Source organism: Chiloscyllium punctatum, chromosome 20 (assembly GCF_047496795.1).
Source record: "Chiloscyllium punctatum isolate Juve2018m chromosome 20, sChiPun1.3, whole genome shotgun sequence".
Taxonomy (NCBI): Eukaryota; Metazoa; Chordata; class Chondrichthyes; order Orectolobiformes; family Hemiscylliidae; genus Chiloscyllium; species Chiloscyllium punctatum.
The window spans coordinates 51,996,389-52,020,289 of NC_092758.1; the positions used below are offsets into that span (position 1 = coordinate 51,996,389).

The window sequence follows — 23,901 nt, forward strand, 5'->3', positions numbered from 1 at the left end:
CCACCCCAGTCCAACACCGGCAGCTCCACATCATGGGTTAATTTAGGATATCTGGTCAGCATGGACGAGTTGGACTGAAGGGTCTGTTTCCAGGTTGTACATCTCTATAAGTGAAAATGTCAGAAGTATACAGCTGTTTCCAGTGAAAGAGCTGTACGTAAAGTCTGTTAGTGTGTACAGTGTGAGGGACATTACCCCTTTAAGACAGCAGCAAATGATATGACTGTACCATTTCTTTCCAGGGATGGACTTAGAACGTGAAGGTTTCAAAAAGGGTAATTTATTGTATTTTCAAAAACCTTTGAACAGAAGTCTTGATTTTTATATCAGTGAAGGTATCGTTGTGTCTGAGGTCTTCCCGTTACCAAATGATTCCTGTGACCGTCCGCTCAATTTCACCTCCATACCCCCCCCTCGGCCCGGATTGTGAGGTAGGGTCCGAACCGGCAAGATGGCGGCCGCCAGTTACCTTCTGGAATCTCAGGAGCATTTCAAAAATAACGGCCGCACGAAGGAGTTCTCGGCCCATACAGCCAAGGTGCACTCGGTGGCTTGGAGCTGCGACGGTCGCAGGCTCGCGTCCGGCTCTTTCGACAAGACAGCCAGCGTGTTTGTGCTGGACAAAGACCGGCTGGTGAGTGGCGAGGTGGAACACAGAGAGAGAGAGAGAGTCAACCTTCAAGTCCACTCAGCTCCCTCTTCCCCCCCGTGTGTGTGCCCGTCCGGCCCCGGGCGTTGGAACACCCAGCACCTGATCAAAACAGTCACAGTATAACACCACCCCACCACACATCCCCCCCCCCCCCCATCCTCCTCCCCCCCCCCCCCCCCCACACACATCCTCTCCCCACCCCCCCCCACCCACACATCCTCTCCCCACCCCCCCCCACCCACACATCCTCTCCCCCCCCCCCCCACCCACACATCCTCTCCCCCCCCCCCCCACCCACACATCCTCTCCCCCCCACCCCCCCCACACATCCTCTTCCCCCCCCACCCCCACCCACACATCCTCTTCCCCCCCACCCCCCCCACACATCCTCTTCCCCCCCACCCCCCCCACACATCCTCTTCCCCCCCACCCCCCCCACACATCCTCTCCCCTCCCACCCCCCCCACACATCCTCTCCCCCCCCACCCCCCCCCACACATCCTCTCCCCCCCCACCCCCCCCCACACATCCTCTCCCCCCCCACCCCCCCCACACATCCTCTCCCCCCCCACCCCCCCCACACATCCTCTCCCCCCCAACTCTCCCTGTCTCTCATATGTAAAAGCAAAGTTAGACTCAAAACATCAGCTCTTTTCTCTCCTTACAGATGCTGCCAGACCTGCTGAGATTTTCCAGCATTTTCTCTTTTGGTCTCCCTCTCTCTCCCCCCACTCTTCCCCACACATCCTCTACCCCAACACACTCACCCTTTCACCCCACACCTGCCCTCTTTGCCTCAACACATGCCTCCCCTCCCCCCAACACACGCATCCCCTCCCCCCAAATATGTGCACTCCCTGCCCCCAACCACACCCCCTTTCCACCCCAACGTCTCTTCCCCCATACTACTACTCTCCCCCAACATACACACCCTACTCCCAACACACTCACTCCTCTCCTCTTCCTGACATGCACCCCCCTCTTTCCTCATCCCCACATGCACCCTCCTCTCCCCACCCCACACTCACCCCTACTCTCCCTGCGCCCCCACATGCACCCCTCTCTCCCTGCCCCCACTCCCCCTCCCAGCCTGGTCAGAATTCTGTATCTCTCCCTATCATGACTAGTTAGGAAACATAATTTTTAGCATCCCTACACTGCAGGAAAAGCCGTTCGACCCACTGCATTTGTCCCAAACTTCTGAAGAGCATCCCACTCAGACCTCAACCCCAATCCTATCTCCATAACCCCGTATTTACCAAGACTGATCTATCTTGCCTGCATATCTATGGATACAACGGACCAATTTAGCATGGCCAATTCATCTAACTTGCACGTCTTTGGATGTAGGGGTGGCTTAGTGGTGGCACTTCTGTCTCTGTGTCAGGGATCCACGTTTGGTTCCAGCCTTCAGTGACTGTGTGTGGAATGTGCAGTTCTCCCTGTGTTTATGTGCGTTCAGCTGGATGTTCCGGTTTCCTAACATAGTCCGAAGATATGTGGGCTAAGTGGGTTAGGCATGGTCAATGAGGGGTTATGGTGATAGGGTGGGATGCTCTTCAGAGGTCGGGGTGCACACAATAGGCCGAATGGTCTCTTTCCGCACTGTAGGGATTTTATGATTCTAAGACTTTGGGAATCTCTCATAATTAAAATTGAATACCAGAGACTGAACTCCTGCTGACTTTGGGTTCACACTTTCACATTTTTAACCTTCACCTTTTGTGAATTATGACCTTAGCTCATGTGAAATCTCTAATGAATTGTGGATTTTCTGTGGGTCTGCCAGCTATTTGAAACAAGATTTTGTTTGGTTTTGTTCAGACTTTTGCTCACATGGAGGCATGATGTGTAATAACGCTCATTGCTAACCACTACTATGTAGTTACAATGTAATGAGTTGGAAATGTGTTCTATGTTTTCAACAAATTTTAGCTGTACTTGCTGTCATCACAAGGGACAAAGTAATGTGATGCTGATTGTTAGGTTCTTTTTCTTGAGATTCTTACACACTTGATGCAACTGCAATACGCCAACTTCTGTGAACAGTCAAAATTTACTAAGCAAGTACTAGCTTTGGAGGATCACTTAGCACTCTTCGTAATGTTTGTGAAGCATGTCAAGAGAAGCTCCCTGAACAAATGAACCATTTCTTTCTCTATAGACGCAATGTAGTGACCTGACCATCTCCAGAAACAATGTAATGGCAAGATCTCTTGTAAGTCATTTTTATAGCTACAGGATGTGGTCAGAATTTTAGTTGCAATGTTCTTATTGATTCTGAATAGGAGATGATAATGTAAGTTCTTTTACTCTGAATAATAGGAGATATTAATGTAAATTCTTTTACATTGTACCGGCCAAATAGAGAAACATACTACTCTACCCTCAGGACATCCAATTTCTTGCAGGTCAGCTGAGCAAATTAACCTCTTAACATCTCATGATTTCCAAGAGATATAGTCCACCTTTGAGAACTGAAGACATTTTCTGAGACAGCAATACCTTACAGAACGTGGACTATACAGCTGCGATATTCACTGGGGTATATTTTATGGTAACCATAAATTCTACAAGAGAGATGGCTTGCACCTTAATAGAACAGGGATCGGCATTCTGGCAGGCAGGTTTTCTGCTGCAACACCGCTACATTTAAACTAAGTAGCGGGGGGGAGGGGACAAGCTGGATGTTTAAAAAGGAAATTGAAGGGGTAGTTAGAACAAGAGAAGTCAAGAAAGACAACTGTATCAAGGAGGCAGAAAACTGGAAAAGGCATCATGCTGTAAAGTTGAGTGAAATAAGGGTTGAGGGGAAGGGTGAGAGCAGTAACAAATTAAAAATTCTATATATGAATGCACGAAGCATTAGACACAAGGTGGATGAGCTTGAGGCTCTTTTGGAAATTGGCAGATACGATATTGTGGGGATAACTGAGACGTGGCTTCATGGGGACAGGGCCTGGGAAATGAATATTCAAGGCTACATGTGTTATCGTAAGGATAGAATGACGGGCAGAGGGGGTGGGGTGGCCTTGTTGGTAAGGGAGGATATTCAGTCCCTTGCGCGGGCGGACCTAGAGTCAGGGGATGTAGAGTCAGTGTGGATAGAGCTTCGAAACACTAAGGGTAAAAAGACCCTCATGGGAGTCATCTACAGGCCCCCAAACAGTAGTCTGGATGTTGGAGGTAAGTTGAATCAGGAGCTGAAATTGGCTTGTCGCAAAGATGTTACTACAGTTGTTATGGGGGATTTTAACATGCAGGTAGACTGGGAGAATCAGGATGGTATCGGGCCTCAAGAAAGAGACTTTGTGGAGTGCCTCAGAGATGGATTTTTAGTGCAGCTGGTGCTGGAGCCGACCAGGGATAAGGCGATTCTGGATCTGGTATTGTGTAACGAACCAGAATTGGTCAGTGACCTCGAAGTGAAGGAGCCGTTGGGAAGTAGTGACCATAATACAATAAGCTTCAATCTGCAATTTGAGAGGGAGTGGGTACAATCTGAAGTGACAATATTTCAGTTGAATAAAGGGAAATATGGAGCTATGAGGGAGCAACTGGCCAAAGTTCAATGGTATAATACCTTAACAGGGAAGACCGTGGAGGAACAATGGCAGATATTTCTGTGTATAATGCAGAAGATGCAGGATCAGTTCATTCCTAAAAGGAAGAAAGATCCCAGGAGGAGACATGGGCGGCCGTGGCTGACAAGGGAAGTAAAGAAGCATATAAGGTTAAAAGAGAAAAAGTATAACTTAGCGAAGATAAGCGGGAAAACGGAGGACTGGGAAGCTTTTAAAGAACAACAGAGGATTAGTAAGAAGGAAATACGCAGAGAAAAAATGAGGTACGAAGGTAAACTGGCCAAGAATATAAAGGAGGATAGTAAAAGCTTTTTTAGGTATGTCCAAGGCAAAAAAATGGTTAGGACAAAAATTGGGCCCTTGAAGACAGAAGCAGGGGAATATATTACTGGGAACGAAGAAATGGCAGAGGAATTAAATGGGTACTTCAGATCTGTGTTCACTGGGGAAGACACAAGCAATCTCCCTGAGGTAACAGTGGCTGAAGGACCTGAACTTAAGGGAATTTCTATCTGCCAGGATTTGGTGTTGGAGAGACTGTTAGGTCTGAAGGTTGATAAGTCTCCGGGACCTGATGGCCTGCATCCCAGGGTACTGAAGGAGGTGGCTCGGGAAATCGTGGATGCGCTGGTGATTATTTTCCAGAGTTCAATAGAATCGGGGTTGGTTCCTGAGGATTGGAGGGCGGCTAATGTTGTGCCACTTTTTAAGAAGGGTGGGCGGGAGAAAGCAGGAAATTATAGACCAGTTAGTCTGACCTCAGTGGTGGGAAAGATGCTGGAGTCTATTATAAAGGATGAAATTACGGCACATCTGGATAATAGTAACAGGATAGGACAGAGTCAGCATGGATTTATGAAGGGGAAATCATGCTTGACTAATCTTCTTGAATTTTTTGAGGATGTAACTCGGAAGATGGACGAGGGAGATCCAGTGGATGTAGTGTACCTGGACTTTCAGAAAGCTTTTGATAAAGTCCCACACAAGAGGTTAGTGAGTAAAATTAGGGCGCACGGGATTGGGGGCAAAGTACTAGATTGGATAGAGAATTGGTTGGCTAATAGGAAACAAAGGGTAGTGATTAACGGCTCCATTTCGAAATGGCAGGCAGTGACCAGTGGGGTACCGCAGGGATCCGTGCTGGGACCGCAGCTTTTTACAATATATGTAAATGATATAGAAGATGGTATCAGCAATAACATTAGCAAATTTGCTGATGACACAAAGCTAGGTGGTAGGGTAAAATGTGATGAGGATGTTAGGGGATTACAGGGTGACCTGGACAAGTTAGGTGAGTGGGCAGATGCATGGCAGATGCAGTTTAATGTGGATAAATGTCTGGTTATCCACTTTGGTGGCAAGAACAGGAAGGCAGATTACTACCTCAATGGTATCAAATTAGGTAAAGGGGCTGTTCAGAGAGATCTGGGTGTTCTTGTCCACCAGTCAATGAAGGCAAGCATGCAGGTACAGCAGGTCGTGAAGAAGGCTAATAGCATGCTGGCCTTCATAACAAGAGGGATTGAGTATAGAAGCAAAGAGGTGCTTCTGCAGCTGTACAGGGCCCTGGTGAGACCACACCTGGAGTACTGTGTGCAGTTCTGGTCTCCAAATTTGAGGAAAGACATTCTGGCTATTGAGGGAGTGCAGCGTAGGTTCACGAGGTCAATTCCTGGAATGGCAGGATTGCCTTACACGGAAAGACTGAAGCGACTGGGCTTGTATACCCTTGAGTTTAGAAGACTGAGAGGGGATCTGATTGAAACGTATAGGCTTATGAAAGGATTGGACACTCTGGCAGGAGGGAACATATTTCCGTTGATGGGGGAGTGCCGAACCAGAGGACACAACTTAAAAATACGGGGTAGACCATTTAGGACAGAGATGAGGAGAAACTACTTCACCCAGAGAGTGGTGGCTGTGTGGAATGCTCTGCCCCAGAGGGCAGTGGAGGCCCAGTCTCTGGATTCTTTTAAGAAAGAATTGGATAGAGCTCTTAAAGATAGTGGAGTCAAGGGGTACGGAGATAAGGCTGGAACAGGATACTAATTAGGAATGATCAGCCATGATCATATTGAATGGCGGTGCAGGCTCGAAGGGCAGAATGGCCTACTCCTGCATCTATTGTCTATTGTCTATTGTCTATTGATATTTTTAAATTCTCATTCTGTTCACTTATTTTTGTGTGTTATATTTTTGCATATTTCAGGTTAAGGAGAATAACTATCGTGGTCATGGTGACAGTGTGGATCAACTCTGTTGGCACCCTACCAATGCAGATCTCTTTGTAACTGCCTCTGGTGATAAAACTGTTCGAATCTGGGATGTCCGAACTGCAAAGTGTGTTGCTACTGTGAACACGAAAGGTATGTCATTTAGGAATTTTCTGGATGCTGTAACATATTAATATTTGGAAATTTGGTTCATGTAATGAAGGGTTATGAATGACAAAACTGACTACTCTATGAAAATGATGTTTCCAATATAAGTAGTTCCAATGCTTTATATCCAGAATTTTTGTCACCAGAGTTTGCACATCAATTGTTCTCTACATGCACACTACCATTTTCTTGGTATGTTATTTCCAGACCAGTTACTATCTAAGGAGCCTTGGTGAATTTCTTCAATTTGTCTTGTAAATTGTACATGTTACTGCTACTGTGCTTTGGTGGTACAGGGAAGTTAATTTTTATAGTATTCGTGTCAGTCAACTGGGCAGCTTGGTTCTGATGGAGTCAGGCTGCTTGAACATCATACGTAAATCAGGTGGAGAATAGGATCAGTTTCACTGATGAGTAACTTTAAAATGCTTTACAAATATTTCTTCCCTTTTCAGCCCTACAATCTTGCAAGGTTTCTGCAGTCCTTCAACCTGGCTTCTAGCACATCCGTGACATTGATTATTTTAACTGCTCTATTGTTGTGGTCTGTGCCTTAAGTTGCCAAAGCCCAGTATTTTAGAACTCTTTTCTATTGCTTCTCTATGTCAATGTCTCCTCCTTTCAGACGTGCTTTAAAATCTATCTCTTTGACCAAACTTTTGCTTGCCTTTATAACCACCAACTGTGGATCTATCAAACTTTGCTTGACAAAAGCTCTGTGAAGTCTTTTGGGACAATTAATTATTTTGGAAAATATTATATGATGCAAGTTTTTTTCTCTTTTATTTTTGGTGACAAATATTTAGAGTACAAATTTGCTTCAGGTAGTATTAGGGATACTTCAATTTCTTATTTAAGTGATCCAACGTCCTTGGCAATGCCAGTATTTATTACTTAACCTCAATTGCCACTGAAAAGTTAGAGACCTGTGTTATTGAACTACTACAGTTCAATTGTAGTGATGCAATTAATTGTCTTGTTAGTCCATTTCGAAGAGCGGGTAAAGGCTATCAAATTGCTGTGTGTGTCAGGAGTTGCAAACATGTTAGATTTGATATGAATACCTGGTTACTTTTTGTACACTAATGAGCTAATTGTTCTGACAGTCCAGTAATTTTATGGTTACTATTACTGACAAAAACCTTTTCATTTCTTTTATTCATTTGTGGAACATGGGTTTCACAGGCTGGGCTGGCACTTACTGTCTGCCCCTAGTTGCCCTTGAAAAGGTGGTGGTGAGCTGCCTTCTTGAACTACAGCAGTCCAGGTGTATCATTTTAATTGAATTTAAAATGTCCAACTGTAGGTGAGGTTTGAATGCTTAAATCTGAATAATTGTTACAGGTTTCTGGATGCCAATCCAACAGCATTGTCACTATTCTACCATATCCATTTTGTTATAATAATGTAAAAGTGCAGTGGGTGTATTATTTTTTATCTTGAAACAGAAATGGTTATTCATTTATTTTTAGGTGAGAACATTAACATCTGTTGGAGCCCTGATGGCCAAACAATTGCTGTGGGAAATAAAGATGATGTAGTGACTTTCATTGATGCAAAATCACACCGATCAAAGGCTGAAGAACAGTTTAAGTTTGAAGTGAATGAGATCTCCTGGAACAATGATAATGATATGTTTTTTCTAACCAATGGCAATGGCTGCATCAACTTACTCAGGTAGTATATATTTTGAACTTTGTTGAATTTCTTAAAGATGGTTTAGCAAAGATAAGTGTATAATTAACTTCGTATAGCATTATTGCAATAAGAAGTTACTTAAAGACGTAAAGCATTTCTTATAATGTCCAAGTATATCTTTTTAGTTTTAATAAATTTGAGAAATTGGGAAATCTATTTTCAGATAATTAAAAAAAAAACTTTGCCTTTCGTTGAGAAACTTAATTTCAGTGTTGCCTAATGGTGTACACATTGCCTTTTTTTGTAGTCAAAAATAGGGTGGCATGGTGGCTCAGTGGTTAGCACTGCTGCCACACAGCGCCAGGGACCCTGGTTCCAGCCGTGGGCAACTGTCTGTGTGGATTTTGCAAATTCTCCCTGTGTCTGTGTGGGTTTCCTCCAGGTACTCGCGTTTCCTCCCACAATCCAAAGATATGCAGGTTAGGTGAATTGGCCATGTTAAATTACCAGTAGTGTTAGTCAGGGGTGAACGTAGGGGAAGGGGTCTAGGTAGGTTGCTTTTCGGAGGGTGGATGTGGACTTGTTGGGCTGAAGGGCCTGTTTCCACACTAGGGAATCTAATCTAATCTAATCAAAACAATTGTAAATGTTGTACTTTTATTGGCTTTGGTTGTATTTTTGACTAGATTTTAAAAAAAATTAAAATTGGCTTTGGTTGGATTTTTGACTTTTTTTTTAAATTGCAAATCTTGAATTATTTCTTGCTTGCTGGATAACTTTCTGCTCTCTGGCTGAGTAAATATGCAAGAAATTCCAAATTTTTTTCATTGCTACTTTTTCTGGTTTATAAAATACAAAAGATGAGCAGGTTTAGCCCATTATAAATACAGACCAAAAATTCCAATTTCTTCTGGAATTATGTTTGATACAAAGTTCTCTACATGGGAATTTGTGGTTTTGAAAGAATATCCAATTACTTTGTGGTCAGGCTAAGTGATGTTTCAAAACTCTAATTTATGTTCTTCACATACTAATTTCTACTGTATGGCAATGAGAAAAATCCCAAAAGTGAGAGAATTACCCAGGCTAGGGGTTGCGATTAAGGGAATAATGTGGGCTTTCCTTTTGTCAGTGTTGGTCAGAGAAAGTCACTTAAAGAACAAGGTACAGAATATGCATTGTCTTTCTACAAAACTGTACATTCAGTATTATAAACTCAAATTATAGCTTTGTGTAATTTCAAATATTTGTCCATTGTACCTATAAAAATGATGAACACTACTGTTTATTGCCCCAGTGGATGATCTCGTTGTGCTTAACTGCATGTAGTGAGCATTATGCAATAACCATCAATTATAAAATTGTACTTTTTTTTGAGCAATTGCTGTGAATTTCTTTCAATTTGTTTTTACATTGCAGTTATCCAGAGTTGAAACCGATTCAATCAATCAATGCACATCCTTCAAATTGCATCTGCATTAAGTTTGATCCAACAGGCAAATACTTTGCCACAGGGAGTGCAGATGCTCTGGTCAGTCTTTGGAGTGTGGATGAACTTGTCTGTGTAAGATGCTTCTCCAGGTGTGTGTCCAATAAGAATTATGTGCATTATGCATTGGCATGTTTAGACTATTGACCAGATACAGGGCATGGAAAATAAATACAGTATTTTCTGATTTAATGTTAACTCCATTTTGAACGATGTTACCTGTGATGAAACTTCTCATTACTATTGTTCACTATTGACTTTGCATATATATGAGTCCACAATGCATTTGTATCTGTACTGTGCGAAGAATTATAATTATGATTACTTAAAATTATTTTATTGTCATTATTCTGGGTATATCTAGCTGAAATTTAAGTTAAGACTAATTTTTATTTCTAATTTTATTTCAGTTAATTTATAATTCATGAAGTCAAAAGAAATTCAAATTCCTGTTACAAAAAGTGGCGTACAAAAACTGAAAACTTATGCTGTATTTATTTAGAATTGTGTGTAAAAATGATTTCAGTGATATGAACTTTTGAGTTTTGCAATGAGATGATAAATGGGCACGTTGGATGAAATGAGCAAAAACATGAAATAACTGTTCTTCAAGTGAAGTGAAAGCAGAAGCTTTGTCCCAAATATTAGTTTTACTCCTCATGTTTCAGAAACTGATCTGTTGAGAACTTTTGCTGTTATCAGTAATGAAATTTTGTCTATTTTTTTTCCATTGCTTTCTTCAGACTTGATTGGCCCGTGAGAACATTGAGCTTCAGTCATGATGGAAAAATGCTAGCATCTGCTTCAGAGGATCACTTCATTGACATCGCAGAAGTAGAAACTGGTATGAAAGTGTAATCTTAACTAGCGGTCACTCCTTTTGCTCAAAACATGTTACTTTTTATTTAGGTGCAATGCAGAACTTTGGAAACCTTTTTTGATATTTGTTTAACATATATAGGTTCTAAGGGCATTTTCACAGTAAAATTCTAATACAACTCATTGAATTGGAGTGAAATATTGGTGTTCATAAGATTTTAGTTTCCTCTTCAAGATGAGTAGAGTGGGTACATTTTGATTGTGTTTTATTGAGATCTGTCTTGATTAAAATTTAAAAATATAAAGCATAAGTATTGTTAGCATGGAGCAGTGTTTTTTTTAGAGCAGTAAGACTGTGCTATTTTCTGTGTCTGCAGATTAAGGTGCAAAGATAGCCTTTAGTAGAGTGATGTGCTCTACTGGGGATGTGGAAGATTAGGGATAGTTTCCATGTTACTGATGATTAAGTCTGCAGCAAGTGTGTTTGACTGGGCATCCTATCAGTTTGCATGGATAGATTGGAGCAGCAGTTAGCAGTAATGAGGAGTTTACAGGAGCTAGGGGGTGTGTTATAGGAAGCGAGAAAAAACTGCAGATACAGTCAAGTAGATGGGTTGCCCTAGGAAAGGTAGGAGAGGAAGACAGGTAGTGCAGGAGTCATCTGTGGCTATCCCCATCTCAAATAAGTATGCTGTTTTGGGAAATGTAGGGAGCGATGGATTGTCAGGGTAATTAGATTAGATTCCCTAGTGTGGAAACAGGCCCTTCGGCCCAACAAGTCCACACCGACCCTCCGAAAAGCAACCTACCAAGACCCCTTCCCCTACGTTCACCCCTGACGAACACTACTGGTAATTTAACATGGCCAATTCACCTAACCTGCACATCTTTGGATTGTGGGAGGAAACGCGAGTACCTGGAGGAAACCCACACAGACACAGGGAGAATTTGCAAAATCCACACAGACAGTTGCCCACAGCTGGAACTAGGGTCCCTGGCGCTGTGAGACAGCAGTGCTAACCACTGAGCCACCATGCCACCCTATTTTTGACTACAAAAAAAGACAATGTGTACACCATTAGGCAACACTGAAATGAAGTCTCTCAACGAAAGGCAAAGTTTTTTTTTAATTATCTGAAAATAGATTTCCCAATTTCTCAAATTTATTAAAACTAAAAAGATATACTTGGACATTATAAGAAATGCTTTACGTCTTTAAGTAACTTCTTATTGCAATAATGCTATACGAAATTAATTATACATTTATCTTTGCTAAACCATCTTTGAGAAATTCAACAAAGTTCAAAATATATACTACATGTAGCACGAACAGCCAAGTTTCTGGTACCGAGACTGGCTCTAATGTAACAAGGGCTACGTCAGGTTCCAAGTGATGGATTATGATACAGGACTCTCTATTCAGAGGCACACATAGATGTTTCTGTAGTGGACAGCGAGAAATCAGAATGGTGTTGCCTCCTTGGTGCCAGGATTAAGAATATCTCAGAGAGGATGCAGAATATCCTCACAGGAGAGAGGGGCCAGCAGGAGGTCGTTGTACACATTGGAACAAACGACTTTGGAAGGAAAAAGGATGAGATTTTAAAGGGAGAATACAGGAAGTTAGGCAGGATTTAAACAGGAGATCTTCTAGGGTGATAATATCTAGATTACCTTGTGGCACCAGGAGTAGTGAGGGTAGGAATAGGAGGGTAGAGCAGATGGGGGTGGGACCTAAGGAGATAGTGAGGAAAGATCAGTCTGCGACTGGTACAGTTACGAAAAGGAGCAAGTAAAACAGGGCAGGAAGGAACAAAGCAGAGAATGATGTAGGACTGATAAATTAAACTGCATTTATTTCGATGCAAGGTGCCGAACAGGGAAGGCAGATGAACACAGGTCATGGTTAGGAACATGGGACTGGGATGTCATAGGTATTATAGAAACATTGCTCAGTGATGGACAGGACTGGCAGCGTAATGTTCCAGCATACAAATGCTATAGGAAGGATGGAAAGGAGGTTAAGAGAGGAAGGGGAGTGGCATTTTGATAAGTGCTAGCATTACAGCTGCACTTAGGATATTCCTGGGAATGCATCCAGGGAAGTTATTTGGGTGGAACTGAGAAATAAGAAAGGGATGATCACCTTATTGGGATTGTACTATAGACATTCCAATAGTCAGCGGGAAATTGGGAAACAAATTTGTAAGGAGATCTCATTTATCTGTAAGAAAAATGAAGTGGTGATAGTAGGGGATTTTAACTATCCAAATATAGACTGGACTCGATAGTGTTCTTGTAGACACAAACTAACATTTTCTGATTCAGTACGTTGATGTACCTAATAGATAAGGTGCAAAACTTGACCTACTCTTGGGAAATATGCCAGCGACCATAATTCTATTAGCTTTAAAATAGTGGTGGAAAAGGATAGGCTGGATCTAAAAGTTAAAATTCTAAATTGAAGCAAGGCCAATTCGGCATGAACTTTCAAAGATTGATTGGGACGGATGTTTGCAGGTAAAGAGATGGAACGAGAGTCCAGAGACATTGTGTTCCTGTTAGGATAAAAGGCAAGGCTGGTACGTTTGCTTAAGAAAAAGAAGGAAGCATATGTCAGGTATAGACAGCAGAGATCGAGTGAATCCCGAGAAGAGTATAAAGGCAGTAGGAGTATAGTTGAGAGAGGAACCAGGAGGGGGAGAAAAGGACATGAGATAGCTTTGACAAATAGGGTTAAGGAAAATCCAAAGGGATTTTATAAATACATGAAGGACAAAAGGGTAAACTAGGGAGAAAATAGAATCCCTCAAAGGTCAGTAAGGCAGCCTATGTATGGAAGCAAAGGAGATAGGGGAATACTTAACGAGTATTTTGCATCAGTGTTTACTGTGGAAAAGGACATGGAAGATATAGAATGTGGGGGAATAGATGGTGACATCTTGAAAAATGTTCATATTACAGTGGAGGAGTGGATGTCTTAAAAACGCATAAAGATGGATAAACCTCCAGGACCTGATCAGGTGTACCCTAAACGCTGTGGGAAGCTAGAGAAGTGATTGCTGGGTCCCTTGCTTAGATATTTGTATCATCGATAGTCACAGGTGAGGCGCCGGAAGACTGGAGGTTGGCTAATGTGATGCCACTATTTAAGAAAGATGGTAAAGAAAAAGCCAGGTAACTGTAGTCTGGTGAGCTTGACATCGGTAGTGGGCAAGTTATTAAAGGGAATCCTGAAGGACAGGATTTACATGTATTTGGAAAAGCAAGGACTGATAGTCAGCATGGCTTTGTGCATGGGAAATCATGTCTCATTAACTTGATTGAATTTTCTGTATAAGTAACAAAGAGAATTAACGAGAGCAGAGTGGTGAACGTGATGTATATGGACTTCATTAAAACATTTGACAAGGTTCCTCATGGTAGACAGATTAGCAAGGTTAGATTACATGGAGTACAGAGAGAACTAGCCATTTGGATGCAGAACTGGTTTGAAGTTAGAAGACAGAGGGTGGTGGTGAAGGGTAGCGTTTCAGACTAGGTGCCTGTGACCAGTGGTGTGCCACTAGGATCTGTACTCTGTCCACTGCTTTTCTTCATTTATATAAATTATCTGAATGTGAAATTGGGAGGAAAAGGTGGTAAGTTTGCCAATGATACCAAAATTGGTGGACAGCGAAGAAGGTTACCTTAGAGTATAATGGGATATTGATCAGGTGGGCCAATGGGCTGAGAAGTGGCAAATGGAGTTTAATTTAGATAAATGTGACATGCTGCATTTTGGAAAGTCAAATCAGGGTAGGAGTTACACACTTATTGGTAAGGTCCTGGGGAGTGTTGCTGAACAAAAAGACCTTTGAGTGCAGGTTCATAATTTGTTGGAAGCGGAGTCGCAGGTAGATAGGATAATGAAGAAGGTGTTTGGTGTACTTTCCTTTATTGGTCAGAGCATTGAGTGGAAGGGTTGGGAGGTCATGTTGCGGCTGTGTGGGTCATTGGTTGGACCACATTTGGAATATTATGTGCAGTTTTGGTTTCCCTCCTTTTCTAAGGCTGTTGTGAAACGTTAAAGAGTTCATAAAGAGTTTACAAGAATGTTGCCAGAGTTGGAGGATTGAGCTATATCGAGAGGCTGAATAGGCTGGGGCTGATTTTCCTGTAGTGTTGTTGGCTGAGGGGTGACCTTAGAGGTTTATAAATCTATGAAGAACATCGCTAGAACAAATAGACAAGGTCTTTTCCTTGGTATGGGGATGTCCGGAACTAGAGACCATAGATTTAGGGTGAGGGGGGAATCATTGAAAAGTGACCTAAGGGGCAGCATTTTCATGCAGAGGGTGGTGTGTGAATGGAATAAGTTGCCAGAGGAAGTGGTGGATGCTGGTACAATTGCAACATTTCAAAGGCATCTAGATGGGTATATGGATAGGAAGAGTTTAGAGGGATATGGGCCACATGCTGGCAAATGGGGTGAGATTAACTTAGGATATCTGGTCGGCATGGATCAAAGGGTCTGTTTCTGTACTGTACCTCTTTATGACTGTAGGTGAGTAATGGTTATTCCTGGGTTTGGTGAGAATGAAATACTTCCTATTTTAGCCACCTTATACAGAAAAATCTTGATTATCTAAAGGACACAGGCGGGTAGTATTTCGCTCGGTTAATCGACTGCCTGTTAACATAGTTTAGCCGAGCATCAGGACCTTGCGATCTTGCTGGATAATCCGATATTCAGATAAACAAATGCTGGATAATTGAGGTTCCTGTATTGCTATACATGTTTTTTTTTGTTGAACAGGACAGGCAGCATCGGGAGATAAGCAGTGTTAAACTTTCAAGTTGAACTAATGTTTATGTAGAATGGCTGTCAGCTTATCTTGGTTGCACTTTTGAGCTGACTTCATGTACTCCTGTGCAAAACAATGCTTATGTGAAGGTTTTACTTACCTTTTGGTCAGTTTTCTCTTTGTGACCTCTCTTCACTCTGTTCCCATCCACTGACTTAGAGCTTACAAGATCAGAGTTTCTTTCAATCACATGGCTCACTAATTAGTTTCAGTTTGGGTTTATGACAATAAAATTGTTCTTTTTGAAGAGTTTCTGCACGTATGATGGGCTGAATGGCCTTGCAGACCAAAACTTCCTATACTCTTGTCTTAACATTGCCCATTCATTTAAGCACAGAAAAAGCAAGATTATATTTGAGACATTTCAATTTTGATACAAGGTGTCCTTTGCCTTTTGTGAATAGCTTTGTCCATGGTCATAGTCACTAAGCATGCCTTACATCTCTGTGACTCTGTCAGTGAGACCGCATATACTTAATGCAGGTTCCACAGTAAATAGATGATATTTTACTTTCAATTTAGTGTCAATTTAAACCCTGATTTCAGGTCAGTCTAGTTCATTGGAGGTCTTGTACAGACCCCAAGGGAAATGCTTTAATTATTTAGGCAGTGTGCAGGCATGTATCTGTGGTCGAGAGGATCTGATTTTGTTATATGGTGCAAGAACGTAACACATAGTCTGATGAGGATGGTGTGCTCATGTTGATGTACGGTTGATATTTAGAAATAACCCACTTTTTAGATTGTTAACGTGAAGAAGACTTAAACCAAGTACGACACAGCAGGGGTACAACAAAATTAGAAATAACCACTCCAACATATTTTTCCATGTTGTCGTGTCTTCGTTTTATGATCTTTTGAGTGAAATTGCTCATTTTAGTGTGTATTTGATTTTGTTTTGTCATAGTCCACTATCAACTAAGTTGATACAATAAACCTGTCTTATGTAGAATCCTTACTTCTAAGACAAGGAAAATACTTTATTTCCTTGCCTGGGTGAAAGTCTAAAGCCAGGCTATGAAATGTGTAAGTGTAAATGTGTAATTGCCTAATCTCTGAAAGAGGACCTCATAAGTAAGTTACAGCAAAGAGACAAGATTTTATGCTTTCAGCTTGATAAATTTATGTAATGCTATTGATTACAGTGTAAGCAAAATATATTCCATTCTTGTCTTGTCTTGGAGGTACCGGTGTTGGACTGGGGTACAGTACATCCACTTTACTAACACCTTCCACCCCGACCTCAAATTTACCTGGACCATCTCAGACTCCTCCCTTCCCTCCTTAGACCTCTCCATTTCTATCTCGGACGATCGACTCAACACGGACATTTACTATAACCGTCTGACTCCCACAGCTACCTAGATTACACCTCCTCCCACCCTGCTCCCTGTAAAAACGCCATCCCATATCCCCAATTCCTTTGCCTTCGCCGCATCTGCTCCCAGGAGGACCAATTCCAATACCGAACAACCCAGATGGCCTCCTTCTTCAAAGACCGCAATTTCCCCTCAGACGTGGTTGACTATGTACTCCACCACATCTCCTCCACTTCCCACTCTCCGCCCTTGAACCCCGCCCCTCCAATCGCCACCAGGACAGAACTCCACTGGTCCTCACTTACCACCCCACCAACCTCCAGATACATCGTATCATCCTTCGTCATTTCCGCCACCTCCAAACAGACCCCACCACCAAAGATGAATTTCCCTCCCCACCCCTATCGGCGTTCCGGAAAGACCACTCCCTCCGCGACTCCCTTGTCAGGTCCACACCCCCCACCAACCCAACCTCTACTCCCACACCTTCCCTTGCAACCGCAAGAAATGCAAAACTTGCGCCCACACCTCCCCCCTCACTTCCCTCCAAGGCCCCGAGGGATCCTTCCATATCGGTCAGAAATTCACCTGCATCTCCACACACATCATTTACTGCATCCGCTGCACCCGATGTGGCCTCCTATACATTGGGGAGACAGGCCGCCTACTTGCGGAATGTTTCAGCGAACACCTCTGGGACACCCGCACCAACCAACCCAACCACCCCGTGGCTGAACACTTTAACTGCCCCTTCCACTCTGCCAAGGACATGCAGGTCCTTGGCCTCCTCCATCACCAGACCATAGCAACATAGCGCCTGGAGGAAGAGAGCGCCTTGTCTTCCGCCTAGGAACCCTCCAACCACAAAGGACGAATGCAGATTTCTCCAGCTTTCTCATTTCCCCTCCCTCTACCTTTTCTCGGTCCCAACCCTCAGACTCAGCACCGCCTTCTTGACCTGCAATTTTCTTTCCGACCTCTCCACCCCCACCCCCTCTCCGACCTATCACCCTCATCTTAACCTCCTTCCACCTCTCGTATTCCCAAGGCCCCTCCCCCAAGTCCCTCCTCCCTACCTTTTATCTTAGCCTGCTTGGCACACCCTCCTCATTCCTGAAGAAGGGCTTATGCCCGAAACGTCGATTCTCCTCCTTGGATGCTGCCTGACACATTTTCCAGCAACACATTTTTAGGCTCTGATCTCCAGCATCTGCAGTCCTCACTTTCTCCTTGGACTGGGATGGACAAAGTTAAAAATCACACAACGCCAGGTTATAGTTCAACAGGTTTATTTGGAAGCACTAGCTTTTTGAGCGCTGCTCCTTCATCAGCTGGTTGTGGCGCATAAGATCATGATGACAGATCTTTCATCTTTTAGAATGGGATATGCTGGTTTCTGTTCTTTGATATGTAAATCCAAGAACTACTTTTTAATTTAAAAGAAATTCAGGGATTTACATATCAAAGAATGGAAACCAGCATATCCTATTCTAAATGATGAAAGATTTAATCTAAAATTGTTTGATGCCAGAGGACGTGGTGGAGGCTGGTACAGTTGCAACATTTAAGAGGAATTTGGCTGGGTATATGAATAGGAAGGGTTTGGAGGGATATGGGCCAGGTGCTGGCAGGTGGTACTAGATTGGGTTGGGATATCTGGCCGGCATGGACAGGTTGGATCGAAGGGCCTGTTTCCATGCTGTATATCTCTGACTCTATGACACTGGACTCCTTTGGCTATAAATTCTGTGATCATGATCTTATTCTCCACAACCAACTGATGAAGGAGTGGCACTCTGAAAGCTAGTGGTTCCAAATAAGCCTGTTGGATTATAACTTGGTATTCTTGTTTTAGCACTCAAAACTAATCTTGCAAGTATGTGATTTTTGTATAACTTCATCTGTGTGTTCAGTCTTGGGTAACTTAAGTTTATTTCTGTTAACTAAACTCTTAGTCTTGGATCTACTACACTTAAACACCAGCTTCTGCAGATCTGTTGGATTGGCACTGAAGGCTTGCAAACTCTTCTTTAACTTGCTGGTACTTTCTGAAGTTCTTTAATCTTTGTGAGCCTTTACTTGTTCTTTTCTCCTTCTAACCTATATCTTTCTGTCTCTGGTTCACTGTTGAATTCACCATTAATTTCTGACCAAGATGGAAGGGCATGTGTTTTCATTTTGTATTGTTTCTGAAGCAATCGCCTTTTTGGTAGGTATATGTTTGAAACTATGTTTGAGGTTGTCATGAAAACTTCCTGGTCAGCTTACACATAAGAAACTTTTCTTTCCTCTCAATTCATACTTCCCTGAGGTGATTTATCATCTTGTTTTATCTATTGTCTCAATTATGTCTGGCTGATCAGAAGACAAATCAGTAAACTTAGTAGCCCTCAATCTCCTCAGTTAGATATTGTTTAAAAAGCTTCAGCTTTGTTGTTTTCTTTCTTGCAGAAAGACAGTAATTACCTTTTAGACCTTTGGCATAGGATGTGAATTAGTGTACAAAATTTAGTAGATGAATCATGGTACTTTTTTTAATATATATGATAACTTTTATCAGCAGTAACTTTATGGAACAATCCTGAAAATGGAAATATTAAAATCATAGGCTTTAGAGCATATTGTACTGTGTGGATAAAGATTTTTGTAGAAATACCTCTGCAACTTATTTTTAAATTTCATCTTGTTTTTAGCTTTGTTTTGGCTGATGATATAAATCTTAGCTGTATAAATGAAATTTGCTTCTGCTGGATCACTTAATTGGAATCAAGTGTAGTATTATATATCCAAAACCATAATTATTGAGTATTTTACTTTTTAATTTCAACCAGTTGCTTTTCTTTTATGAAATGAATTTAGCCATTGGTAGGGGTATGATGGTGTTGAATTGAAGGATTCTCATCTGTACAGGTTATTCGGTTTTGAATGTCCTTTGGTATACAGATTCCGAATTGGTTTCTTGCAAGTCCAATGATTTAGTATTTGGTCACTGGTCTACCTGTAGTAGATAGTTGGCTAAACATTATTCTCTGGATTACTTGACTTGTTCCAACCAGTAATTCCACATTATAGAAAATAGTTTCATTTCAAAATCTTTCATTTTTGTTTTATTGCTTACTTTAATTTTTCTTTCCATAGGTGAGAAATTATGGGAAGTGCAGTGTGACTCACCTACTTTCACAGTAGCATGGCATCCAAAACGACCACTCTTAGCTTTTGCTTGTGATGATAAAGATGGCAAGTATGACAGCAGTCGGGAAGCCGGAACAGTTAAACTCTTTGGACTTCCTAATGACTCCTGATTTGAGACTGAAAGTACATTCAGCTGCATTGTACATTAACAGCATGCTGAATGAGACTTGTAAAGATGACTTTTGTTATTGATCAAGAAAATATGGATTCCATTCTTTCGATGAAACTTTGTAAGAAATTTTTTTACGTTTGTACACTAAATTTTGAACTTCAACTGATTAGCTGGTATTCTGGTTTTCAATTTGAATTGCAAATATTTTGCTTAAAAATATGTTTAGACAAATTTTGTATGAATGTAACCTCTACAGGTTTTGCATACAATCAATAAAAATAGGGTTGAAATTTGGGATTAGTTATTCAGTATTTATTTTATTTGGAATGATACTTGCAAATGTGTAATATGTATCTTTAATATGTAATTGATTTATAAGTTCCATATTTAATTGTCAAATCATTTTTATATTTAAACAATTTCACAAAAATGTATATACAGGCAAGGACCCACCTAACTTATTAGTTTTTAAAACAATGGTTCCAACCAGTATATGTTTCTCAACTTGCTACAAAGTTTTACATTTTGTTACATAGGAGACCATTCTAGGTATTGGTCACTGCGGGAGGAACTATTTCTGACATCAGTCCTGTACTTAACTAAAAAAGAGTTGGTACCTACAGCCTCTTGTCTCGCTGTAGTTGTTTAACTTAAATCAAGGTATTTGCATCAAATTTATTTTATAAAACAAATTCCCTCCACTAATGAGTCTTTTTATTTGAATCCGTCTCTCCCAGTTTATTTTTGGCTTTTTAATTTTGTGTATATTTAAGCTTCTGTTGTAGGGGATAGGAAAATGAAATTTAAATTGAGAATTGGCACTAACTTTAGAAGTGAGCAAGGTTTTACGAGAAACAAAAAAAAAATCGCTAGTGATGTCAAGACTAGCAGCATAGTGAGTAAAAGTTACAGATCTGATCATTTTGGATTGTTTAAAATGTCTTAGAATATAGGCTTAAGAACCTAGAGTTTTTGAAAGATTACCTCAAAAATGCAGTTTCAAACATGACTCCTCATTAAAGGTAAATGTTTTTGCTTCCTTATCATCGTTTTATCTTGGCTTATGTCCACAAATCTTCAAAAGTAACCATATTGTACAGGATTTTTCAAAAAGTTTTGACACCTTTAAAATGAAATGATTTGAATCACAAGTTTTCCTCCAATCTCTTAACACAACTTCTGTTAAATATTAAGTAGAGTTGAGCATTACAAATGCCAACAAAATGCCTTCATTTGACTTTTTATGAAACTGTGACATTGATAGTGTAGGGATGCCGTGCCCAGGTGTGTCACCTATAAAAGAAATGTCAGATTTTTTACCTTATCTTTGCAAAACAGGCTTTTGCATTTTCAATCATTGAAGTTGAATCACAACTGTGTTCAAACATCCTGATGTGTGCATATTTTACATTGCAAAAATATTTATGGTGTTAAGAACTTGTTGAAATTTATAATGCTTGCTTACGGTGTCTGATTTCTGCATTGTGTAGAAGGAACTGTTCCATACCGTCACTTGGATTATTGATATCCTGGAAATTCTGACAGTTGTTACCGTTAAGAGGTTTATTTATCTTTGCACATGCCCTGTATATAAAAGTGGAGAGTTTGTAAGCCTATTAGCTTTTTCAAATTTTGAAAATTTAATTGCATTACATAGCAGTAACTAAAGTCAAAACTTATGAACAAGTTTCAAAATTATATGCTACATTCAACCTGATGCAGTGAATTACATGAAATTCAAAAGTTAAGAGCAAAATGACCATTTCCTTTGCAAGTCATGCGTCAGTGCAGTGTGCTGGCTGAAGGGAATATTACTGTATTTTTAAAAATCCACTAATCTGTGTAAACAGGAAGAAAGTAATCTAGATTTTAATAGAACTTCATTGGATTTTTAGTTTGACCTTTCTCGCAGACATGCTACATCTGGATAAATTAGATATGCAACTTTGAGAAACAATTTCATACTACAAACCTAGTCAATAAACATGTTGGGATTTGTACCATTGCATGCATTACAAGACCAGCCTTTTTGGCAACTTTGGCCCATGCCATTTGTTGAATAAAAGCTTGATGCTGAAATTAAAGCTATCCTAATCAGATCATTTCTCATTGTATTTTGTGCAAATTCATGCATAACCCAAAGATCATCAATTTTGATTCTGCAAAATGTCAAGCTGTATCTTACCTGTCCAGGCTAACCTATCTGAAATGTTTGATCAGAGGGCAGAGCTGTTTGTTTCACATTGCAACACTTGAACTCGAGTGGTGTTTGCTACTAACAGCATGCTGTCGTGAATCCAGAACAGCGTTCTGCCTTTACACCAGTAAGAATTGTGATATTTGAATTTCCGTGCCACTCTTATGTCAGGCAAGACTATATATCCCAAAGTCTGGTGAATTATATCAAACAGCATATCCTCTTGGCTGTTTCAAGTAAGCAAGGCACTGACCATAACACACACAACATTGGAGGAATCTAGTCAGTCGCAGCATTTGTGGGGAGAGAAGCAGTTAATGTTTCAAAATGTTTCCAAAGAAGGTAAAGAATTGTTTGTTTCAGATTTCCAGTATAGACAGTATTTTGCCTTTAGAAAGGTTTGGTCATAGCCAATAAACCCACGCTTGCAATACTTGCAAGTGCTCAATATTAAATATGATTCTGCAATTGGACAGCATTTTTTGGGTAATTCCAGATCTGCAAGGAATTATGGTGAAAACCAATATGGGACTGTAGTGTTGGGCTGGAGTAACTGGATGCACTTCTGTGTGCCAGAAATTACATAAAGAGAGGGCCTCAATATTTGCAGACAGAACACGTATGCATATTGTGCTCGTTTCAACTGAACAAAATAAGTAACAGCCATTTGTTTGTTCACTTTTAAAGGCGATGATTTGATCAATCTGAGTCAATGTTTAAAATTTAAGACCAAGTCTGGCAGCTAACTGTCAGTCATCGTTAACACGTGCATTCTTCATGGCCACACTTCCACTAATTGGAGCCTACCTGCCATCAAAATCACCACAGAATTTTCCTACAGTATAACTGTCTGATTTCCCCTTAAATTGATCCCTTATGAATTGTCCTGACAACTGAAAGACCAAAAGCTTTGATAAAATACTTGTATTCTAGACAACTAAATAACTATTTATTAATTAAGGTTGTATTGGACTTTATTTGAGACATTGGCTGACACATATATAATTAAGTAAAAACAATGACTGCAGATGCTGGAAACCAGATTCTGGATTAGTGGTGCTGGAAGAGCACAGCAGTCCAGGCAGCATCCGAGGAGCAGTAAAATCGACGTTTCGGGGGCAAAATCCCTTCAGGAATAAAGGCAGAGAGCCTGAAGGGTGGACAGATAAGCTAGAGGAGGGTGGGGGTGGGGAAAAAGTAGCATAGAGTGCAATAGGTGAGTGGGGGAGGGGATGAAGATGATAGGTCAGAGAGGAGGGTGGAGTGGATAGGTGGAAAAGAAGATAGACAGGTAGGACAAGTCATGGGGACAGTGCTGAGCTGGAAGTTTGGAACTAGGGTGAGGTGGGGGAAGGGGAAATGAGGAAACTGTTGAAGTCCACATTGATGCCCTGGGGTTGAAGTGTTCCAAGGTGGATGATGAGGTGTTCTTCCTCCAGGTGTCTGGTGGTGAGGGAGTGGCGGTGAAGGAGGCCCAGGACCTCCATGTCCTCGGCAGAGTGGGAGGGGGAGTTGAAATGTTGGGTCACAGGGTGGTGTGGTTGATTGGTGGGGGTGTCCCGGAGATGTTCCCTAAAGCACTCTGCTAGGAGGCATCCAGTCTCCCCAATGTAGAGGAATCCGCATCAGGAACAACGGATACAATAAATGATATTGGTGGATGTGCAGGTA

At 41.3% G+C, this 23,901-nt stretch overlaps 1 protein-coding gene across 1 annotated transcript; it reads left to right on the forward strand.

Moving 5' to 3' along the window:
• The first annotated feature begins 420 nt into the window (after nt 1-420).
• Nucleotides 421-22,130, forward strand: thoc3 (THO complex 3). Its single transcript, XM_072590918.1, has 6 exons — nt 421-634; nt 6,446-6,602; nt 8,090-8,294; nt 9,675-9,836; nt 10,488-10,588; nt 19,868-22,130. Exons 1-6 carry the CDS (start codon nt 452-454, stop codon nt 20,029-20,031), a joined length of 972 nt encoding a protein of 323 aa, XP_072447019.1. The 5' UTR covers nt 421-451; the 3' UTR covers nt 20,032-22,130.
• The last annotated feature ends 1,771 nt before the right edge of the window (nt 22,131-23,901 follow it).

Coding starts and splice junctions, on each gene's coding strand:
- thoc3 (XM_072590918.1), top strand. CDS start 452: ATGGCGGCCGCCAGTTACCTTCTGGAATCTCAGGAGCATTTCAAAAAT. Junction 8,295..9,674: donor GGCTGCATCAACTTACTCAG/GTAGTATATATT, acceptor TTTACATTGCAG/TTATCCAGAGTTGAAACCGA. Junction 9,837..10,487: donor TGTGTAAGATGCTTCTCCAG/GTGTGTGTCCAA, acceptor TGCTTTCTTCAG/ACTTGATTGGCCCGTGAGAA.